This window comes from Stenella coeruleoalba, assembly GCF_951394435.1.
Source record: "Stenella coeruleoalba genome assembly, chromosome: 5".
In the NCBI taxonomy this organism is placed as follows: Eukaryota; Metazoa; Chordata; class Mammalia; order Artiodactyla; family Delphinidae; genus Stenella; species Stenella coeruleoalba.
The window spans coordinates 85,117,320-85,142,837 of record NC_137150.1 but is presented as its reverse complement, the minus strand read 5'-3'; the positions used below and the strand labels follow the sequence as shown (position 1 = coordinate 85,142,837).

At 38.6% G+C, this 25,518-nt stretch overlaps 2 protein-coding genes across 5 annotated transcripts in view; both read right to left on the bottom strand.

The window, feature by feature from the left end:
* The window catches only part of CFAP44 (cilia and flagella associated protein 44), a 134,092-nt gene extending 114,185 nt beyond the window's left edge, over positions 1–19,907 (bottom strand). Inside the window, exons 1-5 of the mRNA XM_079922398.1 lie at positions 19,469–19,907; positions 15,046–15,147; positions 5,960–6,115; positions 5,305–5,464; positions 1,322–1,484 (exon numbers count right to left, since the gene is read on the bottom strand). Of these exons, the coding sequence (XP_079778524.1) occupies positions 1,322–1,484; positions 5,305–5,464; positions 5,960–6,115; positions 15,046–15,142 (576 nt within the window). The 5' untranslated portion in view covers positions 15,143–15,147; positions 19,469–19,907. The remainder of the gene's footprint in view (positions 1–1,321; positions 1,485–5,304; positions 5,465–5,959; positions 6,116–15,045; positions 15,148–19,468) is intronic.
* Positions 19,908–23,292: 3,385 nt separating this feature from the next.
* Positions 23,293–25,518, bottom strand: part of SPICE1 (spindle and centriole associated protein 1) — a 63,681-nt gene continuing 61,455 nt past the window's right edge. For all 4 annotated transcript variants that reach the window (XM_079922031.1, XM_079922033.1, XM_079922032.1 and 1 more), the window contains one exon: positions 23,293–24,755. In XM_079922031.1, the coding sequence (XP_079778157.1) occupies positions 24,702–24,755 (54 nt within the window). In that variant the 3' untranslated portion in view covers positions 23,293–24,701. The remainder of the gene's footprint in view (positions 24,756–25,518) is intronic.

Below are 25,518 nucleotides of genomic sequence, written 5' to 3'. Positions count from 1 at the left end.
TTGGTGTTTTGCTTTATTTTTAATGGAGAGCTAGAACAAGCAAGACATCTACTTACACTCAACACATAAATTCACCCTGTCTTTTCTGGAAGAGAGCTTATATCCCCCAAACCACATTTCTCATGGCTTTCTCATAGCCTCACAAGAGCATTTCTCATCCACAAATGGATAACTATTTCAGAAAAATTGAAGTGACATGGGCAGTGCAGGAAGGTCCCTGTCACTGTCTGGGCACCAGCAGCCCCAGCAGACACGGAGAAGAGCCCCGCCGACACACAAGCGCTCAGGGTCCAGGAGGGTGAGGTTTAGGGCTAGCATTCTTATTCACACTACACCCCTAACTACTGACCTCAAACCAAATTATCGTGCCACAAAATAGAAAAACGGACATTTCAATGCTATCGTTGGCCACAAAGTGATAGAAAAATAAGCAGGCTAGATATTGCTCAGTCCTCTGCAGATGCGGGGGGACCTCAGGGCTCATGGTACTTTGAGATGGTCCCGACCGACTTCCTCCACAGAGCCTTCATGTCGGGCCTGTGAATATTTGCAACAGCTGGTGCCCCCGTAGCATGTACTTGTGTATATATACCTAGCTTTTCGGTTTTGCCTCATTGTTTTTTTTAATTGGCCGTGCACACGACTTGCGATTTCTTAATTCCCCGACCAGGGATTGAACCCGCGCCCCCTGCAGTGGAAGCGCGGAGTTCTAACCACTGAACCACCAGGGAATTCCCAGAGAGGGGCCTTTTAAAATGAGAACAAGTTGATTTAGTATGCTTTTATGCTGAGGATGCCTAAGGAAGTAAAGGCTGAAGATACAAGAAAGAAAACGACTGATGGAGACAGACACCTGAGGAGGAATGAAGAGACAGACTCGAAATCACACACAGATCTTTTTGTCAACTGCTTGAAACTACCGAATGTACAATTTATGCTTCATTTCCTAATGTTCAACTCTTTTATCTGGCACTTAGCTTTAGTTATTATGTGAATTATCATTTGTGTTATTCATTTCGGTATTTTTGCAGAATAGCAACATAGCATTTACTGTGAAAAACCTGCATGACTATGGGAAAGTCACTCAACCTCTATTAGCCCCAGTTTCCTTATCTGCAAAATGAGATGATAATATTATTAATATAATATTATAATATTGCATGGAGCTAATGTCAGTGAACGTAGTGGTTGTCATCGTGAATTGAAAATGCCTTAGAATAAAGACTGCTGTGCATCTCATGTAATCCCTCCTCACAGCCTGGCTGGTCCACAGAACAAACACATGGATGGCTTTTTGTTTTCTAAGTTACTAAAGGCATACCCCAATGACACCAATTCCCCTGCCACTGCTACTTCGCAGGTAGGTCTGTTCCTTGGTTTTCAAATTCAGAAGGATCAGCTGGTTCCCAGCTACGTACAACACCATATTGCTGTCCAGAAGTTGTAGGTTGGCCCGCTTTCTGCAGTCATAACCAAAGGAATGTCTGAGGGAAAGTTGCAAAGGAAAACCAGTGAAACAACATAACCATCCTAGAGAGGGGAAAAGTAACGAAATGAATATATTTTTAAAACCCATACCCTTAGTTAGATAAAGATCCAGGGTTGAAGTAGTTGAATTTGATGCTGAAACTTAGAGTTATTTACTGTATTACTAATGTAATCTTGTTTTTAAACTAGGTGAAAATTCTCATACTCTGATTCAGTCTTTTAGTTTTCCTAGGAAAACCCTGAAAGCACATTAATTTTGTTTGCAATAAAAAATAAACTTTGTATTTGGGTACTATAGAGAGTAAAGTAGTCCCCTAAATAATTTCATTTTCCTCTCTCCTGCTAAAACTAAATCACATTATAATGTGAGAGAAAGTCTGTCTTTGCCATCTTTGTACTCCCAAAGCCTGTCTAGTTTGTTGACTGAACATAGTAAAAGGATCATGTAGGCCTCTTCCTTGATGCTGAAAGACAAGATGTTTAAAATTCTGACATGTTTGTGAAATTCTGACACACCAGTGACAATGTGACTACTGTAATAAATTCACATAAATATAATTGAAATTTAATCATATGAAAATTATAAAAATTGACTAAATAATACATAATATATAAGTATATAAAATAAATAGGCTAACATTTCCTTTCCAAGATCATTAGTATGTACAGGTGTGCAGATGAGTATATACGTGTGTGTGCGTTTATGCTATAGAGTAAAACTGCATTAATTCAAAACAGAGATTTAAAAAACTGAGCTATAAAACATTTTTTAAGTGTACTTTGTTATCACGTTCAAGCTCAAATTAATATAACCCAAGATATAAGTGTAATAATTAAATGAGATCAACCTATTAAAAAATTATAGTTTGCCAAAGAAATATATTATGTAGTGTATCTTAAGTAGATATATTCTTATTTTCCAAGAATTCATTGCTGAACACAAAAGTTGAAGGATCACTGGAGCAATCCTTATTTCTTGAGCCCTTGTTTTTGTTTTGTTTTTTCAGTCTGATTTTAGACGATTCCCCTTATTTGTAAGTAAATATTTTCAGAGAAAGAAATTATACAAAACTTTTAACAAGAACGATATGTAGAATGTAAAAAAGGAAGAGCAAATTTTAATTAATGCCATTTGAATTGTGAAGAATATATAAATTATAACTAACTACAAGTAACTATACCTATCTCACTGCCTCATAGTTAAATTGAAAAAAGAGAGAGAGAACATTTCAGGGCATTTGTACAAGAAAAAGGAATTTTATAAATTTAAAAGACATTAACGCCTAAAATTGAATCTTATATAGAAATGCAAATGAATATGTGATCCAAGATCTAGATGAAGCTATTCTGCCCTCATGGAGAATACCTGGGGCCGCCTCACAAATAAAGAGTAGAGTTTACAGCCCCTTATCTTTACAGAGCCTGGTATGGGGCAGGAAGTTTTGCCTACCCTCTTTTTCCCTCTCCCTAAACTACTGTTCTCACCTTTCCTTCTTCCTTCTCTCCTTTCCCTTTTCCCAGGTGCCAGTGTAATACTCTAAAGGGCTAGAAGAATGTCTAACTATGAGGGTAGAAGCGGGCTACCATCCCTTCACTAACTTGGATGACAGCAGGGAATCGGAGACATGATCATTTATCTAATATTATCATCTGTAATTTCAGGGGGAAACTCCCTCTTACTTGCTGCTGTTTTGATTGAAGGCCCTTTCAAATGCAGAAATGGGTTAGACTGTAGCTTGCCAAACACTTTCCCTCTAAATCAATCACAACCTGCTTGAGGGCAGAGACTGCTTCTTATTCATCTGTTTCCTGGAATGCCTACCACAGAGTCTTGAGCCTATTCGGTTGAATGAATGAATGAATGAATAACTAGAGTCTGATCTTTCCCTTTAAACCCCAGAGGACAAGGCAGTCCCTAAGCAGGGCTCTGAAAATGTTAAGATGTATTCTGACATACCTTCATCTCCCTTCTGTTTTATCTCATCCTCTCTTTTGGCACCTATTCTTAACTTCCTATCAGAGGCCCAGGGCCTTCGCTGTTTGTCCATGTCCATCTAGAACCTCCACTTTAAAGTGGTATTTAAACACTGTCTTAAGTGCTGTTTAGTGTCTTCTACAAATTATGCTGTGGTTTAGGTGATATTTTATAAATTATACTTTCTTGATTGATTTAGAAGACACAAATGTTAAAACAGAAGTAGATGAAGAATTAAAAGGGTATATGGGGATACACGAGAGCAGACTTCTTACAGCTTCTCACAAGAAATAGAGATTATATTTTTTCATCTCTAGAGAGTAGGACTAAGTCTAACGCAGGACAGTCCAGAAAGGCAGATTGTAATTCAAGGCCTGGAGGAGCTCTCTAATAATGTAAGCTATTCAAAAATGGGATAAGCTGCTTTGTGATTGCCCTGGTTTTGAAAGTGTTCAAGTCCATAGCTTATACAGCCACTCCTCCAGCATGAGTAGAAAGGATTCATGCACTGAGCCAAACGTCAAGATCGCTCTGACTCCCTTATTTACAGGCTAGGCATATCTCTCTAATACAGAGATCCTTGTATTCAAAAGCACCAAATCCCCAGTGTTGAGAGCTGGGAGAAGGCAGAACAATCAAAATTACCCGAGGAGCTTTTTCAGAGTACAAGCCCCTCTCCACGTGGAAATAATGCAGTAGGTCCAGGAAGCTATCAGAGCACGTGCATTTCAGGAAAAGCTTCTAAGTGACTAATAAACCACTTCATTTGAAACAAATCGACTAGAAGGCCAACAGCATAACTTTTATCAGTAACCTGTCCAAAGGCCACAAAGGAAAAAAAAGGCCCTCAAGAGAGAAAACTCCAGGTTACGAATTTCAGGGTAAATTAGTTTTAGTTACACCTGGGATCGAAATAAAGTTAGAAGATATAATAACAATAACATGTTCTATTTTTACATAAAAAGCAAAACTGAGTCAGGAAGTACACTGCCCTTCCCCTCTCAGCACCCCTTTTATAAGGGGCCAGTCAGTGTCTGGGCCATGCGGTCATAACCACTGCCCTTCTGAGGGTAGGCATGCTAAATTGCTAACCAAGGGCCTTAATGGAAATTGTCTTCTAACTAGCACCTCACAAACCTAACATCATAAAGTGATGGCAAACCCTAAATCCCCTTGTTAATCATCCCACTTTTACTTTTCTTCACAGAATTTTATTCTTCTATGAAAATGGGTTATATTGTGCCCACTTCCTCAGGGCTGTCTTCTCTGTAGCTCATCTGGTAAATAATGCGAAAGCCGTAATGCCTGACAATGGCCATGTCAGCGTTTCAAGCAGGGAGATCAATGATTTTAACTTAACAGGCATTGAAAAAGGAGTGCCAATCTGGTAGAGATAAATGGGGATAAGAGGCCTCCTGGTCTCCTTCACATCACATCTCCTGAAAGGACAGCCAGAAAAGCATTATATCTCTTTATGGTTATTTGGCATCTAACAAAAGCTAACAAAAGCTTAGTTTAAATTAAGATCAAGCATATCTATCTTAAGCTTCTTAGAATTACCTAAGATAGGGGTTGGCAAACTGTTTTTGCAAAGGGCCAGGTAGTAAATATTTTAGGCTTTGTGAGCCAGATGATTTCTGTTGTAACTACTTAAATCTGCCCTTGTAGTGTGATGGCAGTCATAGACTTCATGTAAATGAATGAGCATTGCTGTGTTCCAATAAAACTTTATTTAGGGAAAAAGGCCAGAGGCCAGATTTGGTCCATGGGCTGCAGTTTGCCAACCCCTGACCTAAAAAGCTGAAATTCCAAGATTATACATATGTAACTGGAGTGGATACACAAGTGTAAGAAGATCCAGCGGTATGTCTGAATCCGGAGTCACAAAAGGCATCGAAGCCAGCTCCATATAATCGTAGAAGAAGCTTTCTGATATTTTCTTCTTAACTTCCTCCTCTGCCTCTTCTGCATCTGGGACAGGAGTTTCCATGTACTGAGAGTCTAAAAAATTAAAAATATTTTAACTAAGAAGAGTGTCTGGTCAATCCTAAAATCGTATTTCATGAAGACAGGAGGAATGTACGTAGCCCATAATACTCTAGCAGTAACTACTACTTCTGGCCTGGACATAGGATGCCACCCACAAGTGAGCATGGAAGAAGAGGCAACACGCCTGTGTGCATTGGGGTGAACGCCTAGTCCTGCATGGTTCCGGCAGTCTCAAAGAACAGTGCACGGTCAGTTCTAAGGGAGAGTTAGTCTCACTAATGTGGGATAGATCACTCCTTAGACAATCCCACTCCCCAGAAAAACCCAGTATGAGAGTATGTGATACTCAGAATATACAACTCCAGAGCTGCTACAGCACCCTATCAGGATATGTTTGATGCTCTTTCTTTTATCACCTCCACACTTCCTGCAACCATTTCTTTTATGGATTTACAACTGTTCAGTTAAAACAGTGACAAGTACTAATAGAAAACCAGTAATACTTACTTCCAATGCTTTCCACATAATCATCTTGAGATGAACTTGAACTTCCTTCCAAATGTTCCACATAGGATTCATCATCCCCTAAATATGATTCTTCCCCTTCAGTAAATGTTTCGCCTGTGGTATCTTCAACAGATTTGTAATCCTCTTTCATAGCGGCTATACAAAATAATTTGTTTTAATAATTTCTAAATTTGAATTAAATAATTTCTAAATTTGAATTAAACATTGTCTTAAACATTAAATAATTTCTAAATTTGAATTAAACATTTCTTATTTCCAAAGTACCTAATACTTCCAATTCGTTTGTGCTCTAAACTGAATGAATTTTAAACTCAAAAATTGCTACAAAAATCATTTTATTTGGTCACTCTTGCAGCTTTACAAAAAATTTTTAAAGCTTTTCCTGTGAGTAAATCTCCATTTTCACTTCATTTGCAGTCGATTTCCTACCACTGCACACTTACAAGAAAGTAAAGGATAAAGAAAAAAAGATTGGCTAGTATGTTGCCATCATTTTTTCAATTCAATTTCACTTGAACAACACGTTATTTATAAGGACATTTTATGTCAAAGATAAATAATGCATATTCAAGAATAAACTCCTCTGGGTATGACTATGTCTGAATGATATCCTAGGAATACATCAGACTATTTGCTTCAGGACAAGCTAGAAGAGAAAAAGAATTGGAATGGGAGTAGGATAGATCTAGGTATAAGCCAACATTCAGATCAAGTCCAAACATGGCTATGGCTCACATATACCATGTCCAGCAGGTGAAAGGGCTGGATGAACTTTCAGAATAATAAGGCAGAAATGGTAAGTATGTCAGAAACAGAGTAGAACCACCTGGTAGGTCTATCTGAGATGAGGCTAAAAGAAGAGGAACAAGGCCCAAGACTAACTTGAATGAGGTGAGAAAGCTGGGCCAATCCAATTAGCAGAATAAGAGGACAGGGTTCTGTAGGATTCATGCATTTGGATGGAAAGAAAATAATCCTGGACACCTAAATGGGGCCCACTTCTTGAACTCCCCTAGGGGAGAGCCCTGGGTAAATACTCTCCAGTAATACCATTTAACAGATTTCTTAGCTCTTTCTTGTGACGGTTGCAATCAAACACTATATCCCCATCTCAAGATTAGGATATTATCTGCTGGCCTGCCTCTCTCTGGGAACAGAGTTCAAGCTGCCATTAGATGAGTTCAGCCTGCCAGCTAGGATGAGGGAATCACTGATAAAGGAATCAGAAGTGAATACGAATGAAGGGGAGTAAATCATTTTTCTAAAAATGAATATTCTAAGCCTGGTTGAAGGGTTGTGCCACTGAAAGGAAAAGTGGAGTTTGGAAAAAAACGAATTTAACAGGAAGTAGACACATTAAATCAGACTGGCAAAGCAGCAGATCTTAGCAACTTGGTGACAACAAAGATTTCTACACTTTTTATAATCCCAAAATAGACAGGTGGAAGGATTATGGTTTGATGTACAAATCAGCATTTGTCTTTCTATTCTTGGAAATAATCTAAAATCAACATTGAAAATGAAAGCCAAAATTACAAATGTCATTTTTTGTAGAACTAGAAGCTGCTAAAACCTCAAATCAGAAATGGATGGCAGGGCTGGCTGGTGGAAGGGCTGGCAAAATTAGTGGACACTGAACAAGGATGGGTGCAGGAGGAAGCAAAGGGAGGTAACCAAGGTGAGGAGACACCATAGCCACAGATCTCAAAAAGAGCCAGATGAAAGTTTGTTTTATGACCAAGGATTTTTACAAATTAATTAATTAATTATTTTGGCTGCACCAGGTCTTAATTATGGCAATCTTAATTAAGATCTTCATTGCGGCATGTTTAGCTGCAGCATGCGGGATCTTCGGTTGCGGCATGTGGGCTCTTAGTTGCAACATAGAGACTCAGTTGTGGCACGCGGACTTCTTAGTTTTGGCGTGCATGTGAGATCTAGTTCCCCAACCAGGGATCAAACCCAGGCCCCCTGCATTGGGAGCACAGAGTCTTACCCACTGGACCACCAAGGAAGTCCCCGACCCAGGATTTTATAGGTGAGTTTCCTCCGCTTTTTCTTCCCTCTAGCCAATAGAAATATGAAGCTGTGGTGCCTCTCCTCACCAGCTGCCACAGAGGCAGGCTGCCTCCTGCAAATACAGCTTGCCTCTCTGGTCCTTGTTTACCTCCACCTCCTTTGTGAGATTGGGAACACAATGAGGAAGTCTGCAAATGATGTGACTGTGCACATAGAACATCCATAAGGACTCCCTATAATTATTACAATTTTTAAAAGAGTTTTGCATCGTTACTACATACAAAAACAACATACAAAAATTAATAATTGGGACTTTCATTTTGGCCATGATGAAGTAACCATGATGGAGTACCAGACTGTTCTCCTACTACAATTTTGGAATTATTTAGTTTTCCCTTTAATTCTATTTTTCTTCATGTATTATGATGCTCTGTTATTAGATGCATACATATTTATGATAGTTATGTCTTCCTAATGTATTGCTCCTTTTATCATCATGAAATGTATCTCTTTGTCACAGATAGTACTCTTTGTCTTGAAATCTATTTTATCTGATATTAATATAGTCACTCCAGCCTTCAAATGCTTACTGTACGCCTACTATATCTTTTTCCATCAATTTACTTTTAACCTATTTGTATCATAATACTTAACATGTGTCTCATATATCATATAGTGGGTTCTTGCTTTTATTATCCATTCTGATAATCTGTACCTTTTTACATGACTTATTAGTCCATTAATATTTAATATAATTATTGGTATAGTTGGATTTTGATCTAACATTTAATTATTTATTTTCTGTTTGTGCACTTCCCACCCTTCCATTTTCCCTCTATTTCTTCTTTCCTATTTTCTGTTAGAACATTTATTGTTATTCTTCTAGATTATTTATTCTTTAAAATTCCATTTTAATTTCTGTTAGCTTTTTAACTACTTTTCTTTGTTTGCTTTTTAAATAATTGCTTCAGAGATTATAATATTTATCCTTTACTTCTCACAGTCTACTTAGTTAATATTATAGTAATACACATCTTTCATCAACTGATGGAACAACCAGTCAAAAACTCCATAAGATATGATGATCTGAAAAACACTATCAAACATCCCCACCTGATATTTAAAAAACACTACACCTACACATTCAAAGGCACATGGGCCATTTACCAAGAGAGATCACTTGCTGGAACATAAGACAAGTTTTAATAGCTTTTAAAAGATTGAAATAATACAAAATATGCATAGTCTCTGATTACAACAGTAGTAAATTAAATTACAGAAGACATTTGGCAATTAAAAAACACACTTAAAAATAATGTATGGGTCAAGGAGAAATTAATAAAGAAATTATAAAACATTTCAAAGTAAATGATAATTAAAATATAACACCAAAATGTGTGGGATACAGCTAAGGCAATGCTTAGAGGGAAATTTATAGCTTTTAGTACATATATAAGAAAACTCAAAAATCAATGACCTAACATTCAGCCTCAAGAAACTAGAAAAAGAAAAGCAAAAAACCCCAAAACTCAGAGTAAGTAGAAGAAAGGAAATAAAAATAATAAATAATAAAATAATTAAAAAATAATTAATAGAATTAGTGTAAATAATAAAAATGAAAGCAAGACTCAATGAAATAAAAAGGCAACAAAACAATAGAAAAATTATCAAAGCCAAAACCTTATTCTTTGAAAAGATCGACACAATGGATGCACTCCTAGCTAGACCAATCAAGAAATAAAAGAGAGACAATATAAATCTTCAGTATCAGGAATTAAAACAGATCCTACAGAGTTATGTCAACAAATTTTACAATTTAGAAGAAATGTATAACTTCTATGAAAGATACAAAGTTACAAAACTTAATAAAGAAGAAAGAGACAACCCTCTATTTATTAAGGGAATTGACTTCACAGTTAAAAATTTTTGCACTAAGAAAATTACAGGCCCAGATACTTCATTGGTGAGTTCCAGCAAACATTTAAGGAAGAAATAATACTAATTCTACACAAAATATTTCTGAAAATAGAAGAGACCAAAATACTTCCCAGTTTATTATATGAAGTCAGCAATAATTTAGTCCTTTGATAAGATTCAGAAACCAATGTCTTGGTAACTAAAGTCCTTCACCCTTGTGAAAAATGCTGCATGGTCTGGCTGGTACATTTGGTCTAAATCTCTTAATAGGACTCTGTTACAGCAGAAACTCCTTGTTGGGTAAGGGGAAGAGTCTACCTTAATCTCCGTACTTAGGTAGAAAACCAGGAAATTGATTCACTCTGCATGAGAATTCCAAAGGGTAAGATGTTGCTTAGATATTTTAGAAAGACTGAGAGCAAGGTAAGGGCTCCAGGAAAAAAAATTCAGCTATCAGGTATGTAGCTGAACCAGGACAGAGACCTCTTCTCACAGCACCAAGGTAGAAGGTTTCAGAGTGTCAGCAGACTATTTCACGTTATCATTTGAGATCCTAAAACCCATGATTTATGAACTAATTTATGAGCTGAGGACAGGGCCAGGCCAGATTTGATAAGACCTGCCCTTAAGAAGGTCTGACATTAAAAAGGGAGATTCAGGCAGTGCTGAACAAAGGGACATTATCATTAAATCCATCCATCCAGAGTGGGAGAGGAGCAGAGGGTACTGGTCCCACCCACTCGGTCCCTGGAAGCCTGCTGGGCTCCCACATGGTGTACCCTGCCCTCTGAGACTACAGGCGGGAGGCAGGCCTGGGCTCCTCTGTTCTGTTGAGCCTAAGCCCCAACCCCCCACACCTCCCAGGGCCTTTTCCAGCCCTGTGGGTCCTAAGCATAGGCCCTGCCCACTGCCCAAACCCTACCCCTGCTTAGGCTCTGCCCTCCACAGCCAAGGCCTTTTCCACCTTTTTTTTTTTTTTTTCTCCTCCTCTTTCTTATTATTGTGGTTCTTTTTTACTTTCTGGTTGTTGGTTCATCTATATTTTTATTTTTATATTCTTTCTAACATATCTGTTAGTTTCCTAGTCTATTTTTATTTTTTACTTGTTATTGTTCTCCATTTTTTTTTGCTGCCCCACACGCAGCTTGTGGGATCTTGGTTCACAAGCCAGGGTTAGGGCTGAAGTTCCTGCAGTGGGAGCTCCGAATCTGAACCACTGGACTAACAGAACCTCAGACACCACAGGGAATACTCATCAGAGTGAGGTTTCCCAGAGGTCCTCATCTTGGCACCAAGACCCAGCTCTAAGCAACAGCTTATAAGCTCCAGTGTTGGAAGCCTAAGGCCAAACAACCAGTAAGGCAGGAACACAATCCCACTCATTAAAAAAAAAAAAAAAAAATGAGATGGCAAAAAACATGTCACATATGAAAGAGCAAGGTAAAATCCTGTAAGACCAAATAAATGAAGAGGAAAAAGGCAACCTACCTGAGAAAGAATTCAGAGTAATGACAGTAAAGATGATCCAGAATCTCAGAAATAGAATGGAGGCATGGATTGAGAAAATACAAGAAATGTTTAACAAAGATCTAGAAGAACTAAAGAACAAACAAACAGAGATGAACAACACAATAACTGAAATGAAAAATACACTAGAAGGAATCAATAACAGAATAACTGGGGCAGAAGAATGAATAAGTGAGCTGGAAGACAAAATGGTGGAAATAACTGCCAAGGAGCAGAATAAAGATAAAAGAATGAAAAGAAAATCTCAGAGACCTCTGGGACAACACTAAATGCACCAACATTCAAATTACAGGGGTCCCAGAAGAAGAAGAGAAAAAGATAGGGTGTGAGAAAATATTTGAAGAGATTATAGTGGAAAACTTCCCTAACATAGGAAAGGAAATAGCACCCAAGTTCAGGAAGCACAGAGAGTCCTATACAGGGTTAACCCTAGGAGAAACACACTAAGACACACATCAATCAAACTAACAAAAATTAAATTCAGAGAAAAAATATTAAAAGCAGCAAGGGAAAAACAAAAAATAACATACAAAGGAATCCCCACAAGGTTATCAGCTGATTTTTCAGCAGAAACTCTGCAGGCCAGAAGGGAGAGGCAGGATATACTTAAAGTGATGAAAGAGAAAAACCTACAACGAAGATTACTCTACCCAGCAAGGATCTCATTCAGATTTGACAGAGAAATCAAAAGCTTTTCAGAAAAGCAAAAGCTAAGAGAATTCAGCACCAACAAACCAGCTTTACAGCGAATGCTAAAGAAACTTCTCTAGGTGAGAAACACAAGAGAAGGAAAAGACCCACAAAAACGAATCCAAAACAATTAAGAAAATGGTAATACGAAAATACATATCGATAATAACCTTGAATGTAAATGGATTAAATGTCCTAACCAAAAGACACAGACTGGCCGAATGGATACAAAAACAAGACCCATATATATGCTGTCTACAAGAGACCCACTTCAGACCTAGAGACACATACAGACTGAAAGTAAGGGGATGGAAAAAGATATTCTATGCAAATCAAAAGAAAGCTGGAGTAGCAATACTCGTATCAGATAAAACAGACTTTAAAATAAAGACTAACAGAGACCTTATCTCTGTTACAAGAGATAAGGAAGGACACTACATAATGATCAAGGGATCAATCCAAGAAAAAGATATAACAATTAGAAATGTTTATGCATCCAACATAGGAGCACCTCAATACATAAGGCAAATGATAATAACCATGAAAGGGGAAATTGACAGTAACATAATAATAGTAGGGGACTTTAACACCCCACTTACACCAATGGACAGATCATCCGAACAGAAAAGAAATAAGGAAACAGAAGCTTTAAATGACACAATAGACCAGATAGATTTAACTGATATTTATAGAACATTCCACCCCAAAGTGGCAGAATACACTTTCTTCTTAAGTGCACACAGAACATTCTCCAGGATAGATCACATCTTAGGTCACAAATCAAGCCTCGGAAAATTTAAGAAAATTGAAATCATATCAAGCATCTTTTCTGACTACAACGCTATGAGACTGGAAATCAGTTACAGGAAAAAACTGAAAAAAACCACAAATACATGGAGGCTAAATAGTGTGCTACTAGATAAGCAAGAGATCACTGAAGAAATCAAAGAAGAAATTAAAAAAATACATAAAAACAAATAACAAAAACATGACGACCCAAAACCTATGGGGCACAGCAAAAGCAGTTCTAAAAGGGAAGTTTACAGCAATTCAATCTCACCTCAGGAAACAAGAAAAATCTCAAATAAACAATCTAACCCTACTCCTAAAGCAGCTAGAGGAAGAAGAAGAAAGAAACCCCAAAGTCAGTAGAAGGAGAGAAGTCATAAAAATCAGAGCAGAAATAAATGAAATAGAAATGAAGAAAACAATAGCAAAGATCAATAAAACTAAAAGCTGGTTCTTTGAGAAGATAAACAAAATTGATATACCCTTAGCCAGACTCATCAAGAAAAAAAGGGAGAGGACACAAATCAATAAAATTAGAAATGAAAAAGGAGAAATCACAACTGACATCACAGAAATACAAAGGATTATAAGAGACTACTGCAAACAACTATATGCCAATAAAATGGACAACCATGAAAAAATGGACAAATTCTTGGAAAGGTACAATTTTCCAAGACTGAACCAGGAAGAATTAGAAAATATAAACAGACCTATCACAAGGAATGAAATTGAAACTGTAATTAAAAATCTTCCAACAAACAAAAGTTCAGGACCAGATGGCTTTACAGGTGAATTCTATCAAACATTTAGAGGAGAAAATGGACTTGAGGACATGGGGAGGGGGAGGGGGAAGCTGGGGCAAAGTGAGAGTAGCAGTGACATATATACACTACCAAATGTAAAATAGATAGCTAGTGGGAAGCAGCAGCATAGCACAGGGAGATCAACTTGGGGCTTTGCGACGACCTAGAGGGGTGGGATAGGGAGGGTGGGAGGGAGAGACGCAAGAGAGAGGGGATATGGGGATATATGTATGCATGTGGCTGATTCACTTTGTTGTACAACAGAAACCAGCACAGTATTGTGAAGCAATTATACTCAATAAAGATCTATAAAACAAAATTTGAAAAAAAAAGAAAAAACTAAATCATCCAGGAAAATACTGCAAAGCACTAGAAACTAAAAAGTAGACAATCCTGTGTCAGAAACATAGGGAGTGGAAAAAAGTGGAAACGGAAAAACAAATGAGAAGCAAACTAAAGTTTTTCAGGAGAGTGATATAATCATATTTTTTGGAAAGATAACTCTAATGGTGGTATGGACAGGAAGACTTAAGCAGAAATCCTTGTTGTAAGAGTCCAAGCAAGAGGAGATAGACCTCTAAAATAAAATACGATACGGAGAAATCATGGATTTACCAGACAGGCCTAAGATAAATTGAAAGAATTTAATGTACATTTTGTAAATGAATTGATTTCCCCAGGACCTGCTCTCCTCTAGGTGAATAGTAAAAATTAGATTCTGAAACTATATTTAGGATTAGAACTAAAAATGTCAATATTCCACTAAGCCACCTAACACCACGATGCCCAGACAGAAAGAGCCAGTCATCTTTTAAAAATCCTATTACAAAATTCTTCACTTTCCCTTCTATCTGCAATTTATGATATCCTTCCACATATGTCATCCAATTTAATCCTCAAACAGCTCACAACGATCACTTTACGGGTGAGAAAATTGAGGCTCAGAAAGGTGAAATAATTTATCCAAGATCAAGCATCTCTAAGTGGAAGACCCAGGACTCAAAACTTAAGTCCAGCTCTCTTTCCACTGCACTGTATTAGAGAAGCTCATTAAAGACCTTGTAGACCCTACAGGAAGGAGCCAGACCAGATGTGAAGATGGGTCATTATCAACATAGAGATGATAGTAACTTCTGTGTTCCAGGACTAGAGATAAAATGATTAAAACACAGAATCTGCTCTTAAAGAACTTAGAGTTTAGTAAGGGAATTAAATAAGTCAACCTTTCTGTCGTATAAACTTAGATATGCACTCTTTAAAAATTATTTTACTCCAATTTAATAATCAAGACCCTAAGTGTATATTATAATCTTTACTCACGTTCTGATGCAGATCTAGAAGAATGAGACTGCCTTCCATCACTCTTTGATCTCTCTGATTTCCCCCCATCAGTATCCTGATCATCTGGTTCCTTCATTTTCTCTGTAAGCACAAAATTGAGACAGAGACAGGGATAGAGCTGTAAAATAGAAATCATTAACAGATTATTTTCCCCCTAAACAAATCCCATGAGCACCAAACACCATGTGTGTTGACAATCTGTGTGTTTGCAAGGTATCAGAAATGACTTCACCAGCTGGAGGGCATGGCCATCATCAGAGACCTCCGTAGAATGGCAAAATATAGTCAGATATTCCCTTCCTCCAGGCAAACTCGTCATCATGGTGCCCTCTGGTTTTCCAGAAGTCCACAGTGAAACACCACCCAAGCCTATCTTTCCTCTAAATGCTCCACATTAAAATTAACCCTTTGCCATCCTTCTTTTGGTTCATCCCCTCCTCTTCCCCCTCCCATCATCAAAGTCCCCTGGTGTTACTAATCAATTTCAATTTTTAAATATTTGTTGAGGATAACTTCTATGTATCAAATCTTATGTTAGGCACTAAGTTGTAGTACTGAACTAGAAAGATACGATCCTTAACTCAGTGGAGCTTTTTTAGAAATATAGGTATTAAACAGGTAATTAAAATATAATGAGTGCTACAAAAGAGTAGGGTGCTGTGGGCACATACAGCAAGAAGATTAAACTATGTCTGGGGTTAAGAAAGAGGCATTTGAGACACAGGTCATGAGTAGACGTTGGCCAGGCATAAAATGGGAAAGATTATTGGCAGAGGGAGCTTCTAAGAGAGGCTTGTGTCTGTGAAGGCCTGAGAGCAGTCTATTGGCTAGAGCAGGAGAGTGAAATGGACATTGATGAGGAAGCGGGTAGCAGATCATCAAATTGTCTCTAAGCTTTGCTAAGGAGTTTAGAACTTATTTCTATGGTAATTGAAAGCCATTGAAGGTTTTTAAGGAGGGGAGTGACACGAGAGGTTTTCTCTGTCCTCTCTCTATGGCAGCTCTTGTAGATGAGAACATCTACTATGTCTTCCTTCTAAGTCTTCATTTCTCCGCACTAAACATCCCGTGTTTCCTCAACATTCTTCTATGGCACAGCTGGCAGGTAGAGTAGTAGTTCTATTTGGATGAGATCTGTGGTTAGATTCAGGTTTGAATCCCAGTTTTGCCACAGAACTAGCTAATTACTTTACATCAATTCCTCAATTGTAAAATGGGAGTGAAGAAAAAACTATGTATAAGGCTGCTATGCGAATTAACTGAACTAGTGCATTATTAAACCTTCCTGGTCTCTCAAGAAAGACTACTATGCCCAAAGCAGCCAGGATCTACACTACACGATCGGTGCATGAGAGTGCAGGATGACAACTACCCACCTTCATCTGGACATTAGGGTTATACCATCTGTTTCCTTGCACTGACATCATGATACCCTCTCTTGATTTTTGTGTTTGTTTTTATTTTTTTAGAATTAAAGGATTGAGAAGTGGTATTGTAACCTGATGAGGCTTTGATGTCAGAGAGACTTGTTTGGCCAAGAAAAAAGGTTACTTGGCCAAGGGCCAAGCCCCTAGCATCCCTTAACCTGTCAGTCCTTTTATATGTACAAGGGGGAAGATAAGGTTGTCTGGCAGAGTTATTGTAAGTATTAAATGAGATCTTTTATACCCATAGTTCTCAACTCTGGCTGTACTTCAGAATCACTCAGAAAACTTTTTACAATGTACCATTCTCGGGGTCTCATTCCCTATATAATTCTTTTGTGGAGCCAAAGAATAAGAACCAGAGTTAAGGACCATGGGTTTATATCAAACTCTTCGTACGTATTGGAAAATGGTAGTTTTACTATAATTACTACACATTCTCTTTAATACAGCTAGGGCTCAATAAATATGATCACAGAATCTTGAGAGTTGAAAGAGGGTTAATTTGGTCCAATCCTCCCACCCAATATAAATCACACATCTACAACTCAAGCCCAGGCTAAGAGTATTGGCTAGAATCACACTGACTGGGCTCAAAGCCTGGCTTTTCCTCTTACTATTATAGTTGTGAGGTATTAAACAAGTATTTAACCTCTCTGTGCCTTCTCATCTGTAAAGTGCAGTACCTACTTCACAAGGTGATTCTGAGATCTCAATGAGTTAATACAGTAAAGCTTTCAAAGAACAGTGCCTTGCACTCAGTAGGTAAAATAGTTGAAGGGATGAATGTTTTAATTCCTGAATAAAGGAACAAATGAAGGAACACACCAAGAGACAGTCAGCTTTAATTTAAACATTTCAGGTAAGAGGGTGAGCACATTCTGTTAATGTCCTCAGCTCTAGTTCTTAGGAAGTTCATTTTCTATTATATGAAATCTTCCTCCCTGCAACTTGGATCTATTTGGCCCTATTCTTCTGGGGACACACAGAATAAGTTTTCCTATTTACTATAGCCATTCAAATAATTAGCCAGTTAACTTTCCTACCCAGATCCTCTCTTTTCCCAAATAAAGCATCCCAATTCTTTCAACTATTTCTCACTAACATGTTTTCAACTCCTTTCAGCATCTGGATAGCTCAAAAACTTAATTCCCAATCCATCATATATCCCTCCCAATTTTGTATGTCCTTTGAAGGATCTGGACACTTTCCAGAAGATATGAATCATCACTTTATCCGTTGGGGACATTATATTCTTTCAAGGCAGCCTAATATTACATTATCTGGGGGCCAGGGTCTGGGGGGTGGGCAGGCTCCTCATATACTGACTCGTAATAATCCATTTGTAACCAGCTAGAATGACTAAACCTTATTTCTGTATACCTAACCATGTCCTATCTTATACAACTGAACTAGCTAGGTTTGGAAGTCTATTTGCAGAACTACCTTAAATCTATTTTCATTAGACTCAGGCTTATTGGTCCAGCCTATGGTTAATTCTGTTAACCAACTCATTAGGTAGACTGTGAAGTTTTGAGTCAACCCTGAGGAAGTGTAAAGAAAAAAGAAAATTATAGTACACAGTGTTGCAGAGTGTGTGTTGCTAGAAGGAGGTTGGCTGGAAGCCGGACAGAGGGCTCCCCAAGATGACATTACTCAAGATTCATTCCTTAGATTCCAGGGTCGGTCCCCACTCTCACAAACTCAAACACTCCATCTCAGCCGTGTGCCAGAGCTGGTCACGTTGAGATTCATAGAGATTCCTGTATAAAAACAGACACTCAGTTTTTACTTTACAGTGTGAAATACAACTGTGAAGAGAATAACAGCTCGTGTGTTTTTTTAATGTTTACCATGTGTCGAGCACAGTTCTGAGGATTCTACACATATTGTTTCATATATTTCTCAAAACTCTATGAGTTAGGTGCATTTTACAGATGAGATAGCAGAGCAGTTACTATTTGAATCCTTCCCTCTCACCCAACTCATGCAATTGACTTCCAAGTCCTGTTGCCCAGTGTCCAGTTATTAAGCCTTTTGAATTCATCCTCTCCCTTCTAGTCCCACTGTCCCCATCCTAGTTCTGGTCCTCACACTGTCTCACCTCTACCATTACCACAGCCTCATTCTCTCCCTTCTCTGGTCCATTTGTACACTGCCTCTTATATTCCTAAAACACAGCTTTTAATGTGCCACTCTTCTTGTTTAAAACCTTTAATGGCTCCTCATTGCCACAGAACAAGAACTCAGATTCCTTGGTGTGGCACAGAGGTCCTTCATCTTAGAGTCTGTAATTCATCTCTTGTCACCTTCCCCTTTCCCGGATCCTCTTCAGCCCCTCCTCCTTCTCAAAAGTTTTAGTCAGTAACCACCTTGGACAACTCACAATTGGCCGGGTATGCTGAGTACTTATGCTACTGTATCTACTTGTATGCAACAAGGATTTATTGTGCACCTACTGTGTCTTGCATGTGCTACACACTTACTTGACCTGCATTATCCTATTTAATTGTAACAGGAACCCCATGAAGTAAGGACTACCACCTTCCCTAGTTAGATGAGGAATCTAAAGTGCAGAAGGTCAACTTGCCAAGTGTCACACTTAACAGGTCTGGGTGGCTTGCTGACCCCAGAACCCAGGCACTTTCCCACCGACTTCCTGTTCTTGGCTCAGCCCGGTCCAACTCGGACTCCTGCCATCGTCTGTCTTCCTCCCCAGCTGGATCATGAGCTCCTTGCAGGCAGGAACAGCGTCCACGTTGTATCTACAGTGTGTTGCCCCATGCCTGAGTATGCTATCAATTCAAATGTTTGTTGAACTGATCCATAGAAAGGAGAAGGAATGTGTCTCAGCAAAGCCCGGAGAACCCTAGTTCAGCCTAAGACAAGTGCAAATAGGGTCGACTGATCCCTGATTCGCCAACAGATTTTAGGGGGGAGGTTGTGGGAACTGCCAGGCTGCTGGGGTCAAAACTTACCTAAGGCACCAACCTCCGCCGCGCGTTCCCAGTCACGGCGTCTGCCCCGGGTCTCCGTTTACTGCGGTTACCACGGCAACGCCATCCCGCCTCCCGGGTGGGCGGAGACGGGCGGGCTGAGAGGCGCATGCGCCGCCCTAAGGCCGCCTTCTGGGAAATGCCAAGGCGGTTGCAGGGGTACCCTTGATCTCGCTTGCCTTCTGGCCCGGCTATTTCGTGGCCCATGACTCAGGATCAAGGCCAAACAGAAAGCCCGGCATTCTACCAGCTTATTATCCCCGTTTAATTTTTATATCTAGTTTATATTATTATTATCCTAAGGATGATACATTGATGACTTCGAAGCTATGCCCAATAATACAAAATGACTCAAAGGTGCCCTGATCACACGCCGTCATCAGCAAAAATACGTCGCGGGGCGATTTTTGTTTTATTTATTTATTTTACTTTATGTTATCTCTGTTGACTTTAAGAGTAAGTATTTTATGTTGTGGGCTCCTTGGTCACAGGACTCCAGGTGCACAAAATATAGGCCTAGCTTGACAGATTTTTTCGGTTTAGCAGTTTGCTCTCCAAACGCTCTGTGGCACAGCCAGCAATCATTATTAATTATTTTTAAGTACCTAACTAATGTTACTGGTTACAAAACATTGTTTTTAAATGGCTACAGCCTCGCAATAATATGACAAAGAATTTTGTATCCAGAATATGTAAAGAACTCTTATAATTCAATAACAAAAAAACTAACCACCTAGGACTTTGAATACCTCACCACATCAGATGTGTGAGCAGTCAATAAACACATGGAAAGATGCATAACAGTAGGCCCCAGGGAGATGCACACGACAATGCACGCGTTCCATATCTACTGGGATGGGTAAAAGTTTTAAAACTGCCAGCACCAAATGTGGAAGGATGTGGAGCAAATGGAACTCTCATATAATGCTGTTGAAAATGTAAAGTAGCACGACCACTTTGGAAAAACGTTTGGCAATTTCTTTAAAAGTTAAACATTTACCAAGCGATTCCATGTCCAAGGTATTTTCCCAAGAGAATAAAAAATTTCCATCCGTACAAAGTCTTATGCGTGAATGTTCATAGCAGCCATATTCACAATAGCAAAAAACTGGAAACCACCCAAATGGTCACTGACAGGTGAATGGATAAATATCTGTACAACAGAATACTACTCAGAAGTAAAAAGGAAGAAACGGATACACACAACAAGGATGAATCTCAGTTAGGATGAGTGTAAGTATACAGGCACAAAATATTACAGTGTGTGTGATTTCATTTATATAAAATGCAAACAAATCTATGATGACCAAAAGGAGACCAGTGGTTCCCTAGAGCTGGAGTAAAGGGAGAGATGCACTGCAAAGAGACAGGAGGAATCTTCTGGAGATGATAGAAATGGTCTTAATTGTGGTGATAGTTCTGTCTGTATATACAACTGCCAAAGTCCATGAATTGTTCTCTTTAAATGGATGTATGGATGTATTTTGTTGTATATAAATTATTTCTCAATAAAGTTGGTAAGAAAAAAGTGGCTGTATTATATTTTGTGTTTATTGATTTCTGTAATGTTACACAACGATTTTCCAAAAACTTTGTACCATGCATTTATTGGTAATGTTGAAATGTTCTCTTTAGTCAAGTATTCTCGACGATTAAAAAACAAGACCATTATCGTGGCTGTTAATTATTAAATAGTATATCCAGGGTGTCAAAAAGCCAGAAAACATAGGATAAACTTACTTTTAAACAGTATGTTAGTTATTTTCAAATAATATGCTCAACATGTTTTATTTCAACCTCCAAACATCTTTAAAGTTAAAGCACTGGATCCAGTTATTAATTTGAGAAAAACACAAATTCACTACAGAATGTCTTTAAAAATCCAGAAGTACAGAGGGAATAGTGTATTTATTTCTACACCAAAAAGCTGGCAGTCATTACTGAATGCTTGTGAGTCAGGTGCTGTTCTTAGCATATTTACACCTATTTACCTCACTTAATTCTCACAACCCTGTAAGAAAGGTATTATCTCTGACTTTCAAATGGGAAAAATGAGATTCATCTGCCCAAGGGACACAGCCCAAGGAACACAGATGACATATGAATCCAAGCGTTCTGATGGCAACACTTGCACCCGTAGCCACTATGCTATATTAGTTATTTCTTTTAAGTTAGTAGAAGTCCAATAATTGTTTTTAAAAAGAGCTTCAGGTCCTGGCTTTACTTCTTACAAGCACTCTGACATTGGGTAGCTTATTCGACCTCTAGAGCTCAATTTCCTCATCTGTAAGGGGGGTGGGTGGCATTTAAACACGTCTAACTCATAGGTTGACTGTGAGATTTAAATGCAATAACGGGCTACTGCGGCTTAGCACGGCGCCTGCCACAGGAAAGGCTCAATAAAGGAAAGCTATTATTACCATTATGGTGCTTCCATATTGTGCACACCATAAGAGGGCAGCGCAGCATAGGTTTGGAGAAAGACTGCCTATGTTCCCATTCTAGTGCCACCACTCGCTGGTTACGTGACCTTGAGAGAGTGCTTACCTCCTCGGATCTAATTTCCTCATCTGCAAAATAAGGATAACAGTACTTACCTCATGAAGGTGTCATGAAGTCATGTGGCTAGAACAGTGCCCAGCACTTAGCACATACTAAGCCATTATTAAATTCTGCTAATCCAAATGATTTTGCTATACAGTGTAGAAGTGATTATATCATAACTGTGGATTTAGCTATCAGTCTAGTTTCTCTCGCAAGCTGCAGTTTGGAGAACTGTCAATTTTATTAAAGTTTATTAGCACCTGATCAGCAGCTTTCTGGGACATATCGGACAAGACATATGTTAGCAAAAAACTTGCGTCTAAAACCAAGAAACACAAGTAATCTGAGTCTGGACCGTTAAAAGTAAATACAAATGTAGTACATCACAGTCAAATACAGCAGAGTTCACCTGTCTGCAGTGCTATAGATCCATGGTTCCCAAATTTGAGCATGCCCCGAATCACATGAAAGGCTTATTAAAAAAGACACCAGAGTTTCTGATCAATAGGTCTGGGGTAGGGCGCAAGAATTTTCACATCTAACAAGTACCCCAGGTGATAATGATGCTGCTGGCTGGTGTTCACGCTTTGAGACCCACCGATGCAGCTGGCTCTGAAAGCTGATAAAGAGAAGCTAATAAAGGTAGTTGAACTTAATTAAAAACAAATATGCACTAATTTATGACTTGGGGATAATAAATGTTTTTATAATGATGTTTCCCAAGCTTGGCTGTTCACTGGAATCATCTCAGGAGGTTTTTAAAATACTAATGTTTGTGTCCCGTCCCCAGAGTTTCTAATTTAATTGTTCTGGAGTGAGAATTGGGCACTGGGAATTTTAGAAGGTCCCCAGATGACTCTAATAACAGCTGAAGTTGAGAAGCACTACTCCAGAAGGCCTAAGAAAGAAAGGCTCCTTTCTCTGTATCTATTATTCTTGGAGTTTTTTCAATCTACCTTTGTATTTTATCAGCAAAAACAAACATTAACAGGATGCATACTTCAATATCAGTCCCAAAGGTTGCCATGAGCTAGTGGTAAAAGTTTTTGCATTGGTTCTCAGCTCTGGCTGCACATTAAATCACCATGAGCAGCTTTTTAAAATGCCATGCCAAGGCATCTTAGAGGTTGAAAGGAATATAGAGGAAAAAAATAAAGAGCCAACCAGTTGGAAAATATTAAAGAAAATACACGTCAAAAGAACGCATTCACAAAGCAAGCAGATAACTTGACATTTCAGTAAGAGAAGGAATAACACTAAAATGGGTTTATATGCCATACAGGGATAGTATTTATTAAACACCAAGGTTTAAAAAGTGCAATACAGACGGAAGAATCTGCAATAATGCAAATGCATACAGATGACTTCACATAAATAAAATCAGTGATACCAAAAGATAATAATTATTTTGCCCCTACAACAATGAAGAGGCCCAAATGAAAGCTGCATAGCACACTTCCTACAACAGTGACTTACAACTGCAGGAGGAGGGAAGGTGTTATCTAAGAGAGTTCCCCAAGGCGTTACAGTGTGCTTCCCCCTCGCCACTCCCACCTCACTTAGGCTGAGAATTCCTATCATAGAGCCAAGGAGCAGAGACCATTCAAAAACCAAGTTTAAAACAGAAACCAATATGTGAGATCAAACAGGTGCCTTGAAGAAAAATCTACCCTGAATGCATTGTAGATTCAAGGCTGGGAAAATTGATAGCAACGTTTTGTACTCAATTCTGTTTCAAACATTAAATAAACCAATAAATCAATGTTAGTGCATTCAGATATTTAAGCTCAATCATTATTTTTTTGATATACATTACCATTACTGATAACATTTTCACATGTAAAGACTATGTAAGAATTTTATAATATATATAACCACCCTTACCTGCTTAAGCAAATATAAACAAATACTCCCACACTGACTTTTTTTTTTTTTTTTTTTTTGCGGTACGCGGGCCCCTCACTGCTGTGGCCCCTCCCGCCGCGGAGCACAAGCTCTGGACGCGCCGGCCCAGTGGCCATGGCTCACGGGCCCAGCCACCCCGCGGCACGCGGGATCCTCCCGGACCGGGCCACGAACCCGTGCCCCCTGCATCGGCAGGTGGACTCCCAACCACTGCGCCACCAGGGAAGCCCCCACACTTACTTTTGAAAACTATACATTCCCTTGACGGAAAAAGTGATGGACTACAGTGACTTCTCTCAAAAGGGGGTGTAAATTTTTCTGAAAGCCAGACTTCAGTCACACCGAGTCATTTTATTGTAAGTTATATATGCAAAAGCAGCTTAGTTCTTCAGAAAAAAATAAAAATAAAATAGATCAACATTTGAGATACACTGGACCAAAAAAAAAATCTGAATAAAGATGATAAAGATAAAAATATATTACTCCAAAAAATCCTTGAATTTATTAGAATATAAAACTTTAATTTCCCTCTAGTCAAAATTTTATTCACAAGAGGTTATAGGTTGTTTGTTTGTTGGAAATCTATTTGAAAAGGTTAAAAATTAAAATAATTGCTTTATTTCTTTGTTCCATTAGTACTAAGTCATGAGATCTTTGTAAGTTGTATCTGAAAGAAGAACATAAAAACTTAAAAGCAGGAGCAGGGAAAGGGGAGTGGAAGCTCAAGAATATATTACTGAGAACAAACTCTACAACTCGTCCTCACTTATGACACGTGGGTAGCAAGAGCAAACCAGCCTTCTTCATTTTGTTTCTCAATCTGTTGAACAAAGATGCAGAAAGGCTTTAGAAAGTAATCAGGAGCATGAAACCACTCAAGATTTACAATTATTTATACCAAGTACATAGAACCAAAGTTATCTTACACCACTGAATGGTACTAAAAATTATTGCTACTAGCAATTTTTTTTTGGTACGCGGGCCTCTCACTGTTGTGGCCTCTCCCATTGCGGAGCACAGGCTCCGGACGCGCAGGCTCAGTGGCCATGGCTCACGGGCCCAGCCGCTCCGCGGCATGTGGGATCTTCCCGCACTGGGGCATGAACCTGTGTCCCCTGCATCGGCAGGCGGACTCTCAACCACTGCGCCACCAGGGAAGCCTGCTACTAGCAATTTTTATTCTCTATCAGAGACACTCCCAAATATTCCCTGGTCAACAGATCCCCTTATTGATTTGGCAGACCTAATTTTTTTAAAAAGAATCAATCCAGTATTTTATACAAATCAATGTACAACTTTTTAAAATAACAAAAAAAGTTATTTGACCTTGGTAAATTAAATCTGTTACTAAATTCCAGAAATTAAGGGCAAATTAGATAAAATAGTTTACGTTAAAGCTTTTTAAGAATATAAGAAACAACAAAGGACAAATCTTCCAGTGCTGGGCAATCAGAATATTCTGAGCTTACCGATTAATTTGGACTATAAATACTCAGTGTTTATTGAGGTATTCACTATTTTGTCTAATTACTGAAGCTAGTAATAAGAATAGCAAGGAAGATCCCCCCCCACCCCATCAAACA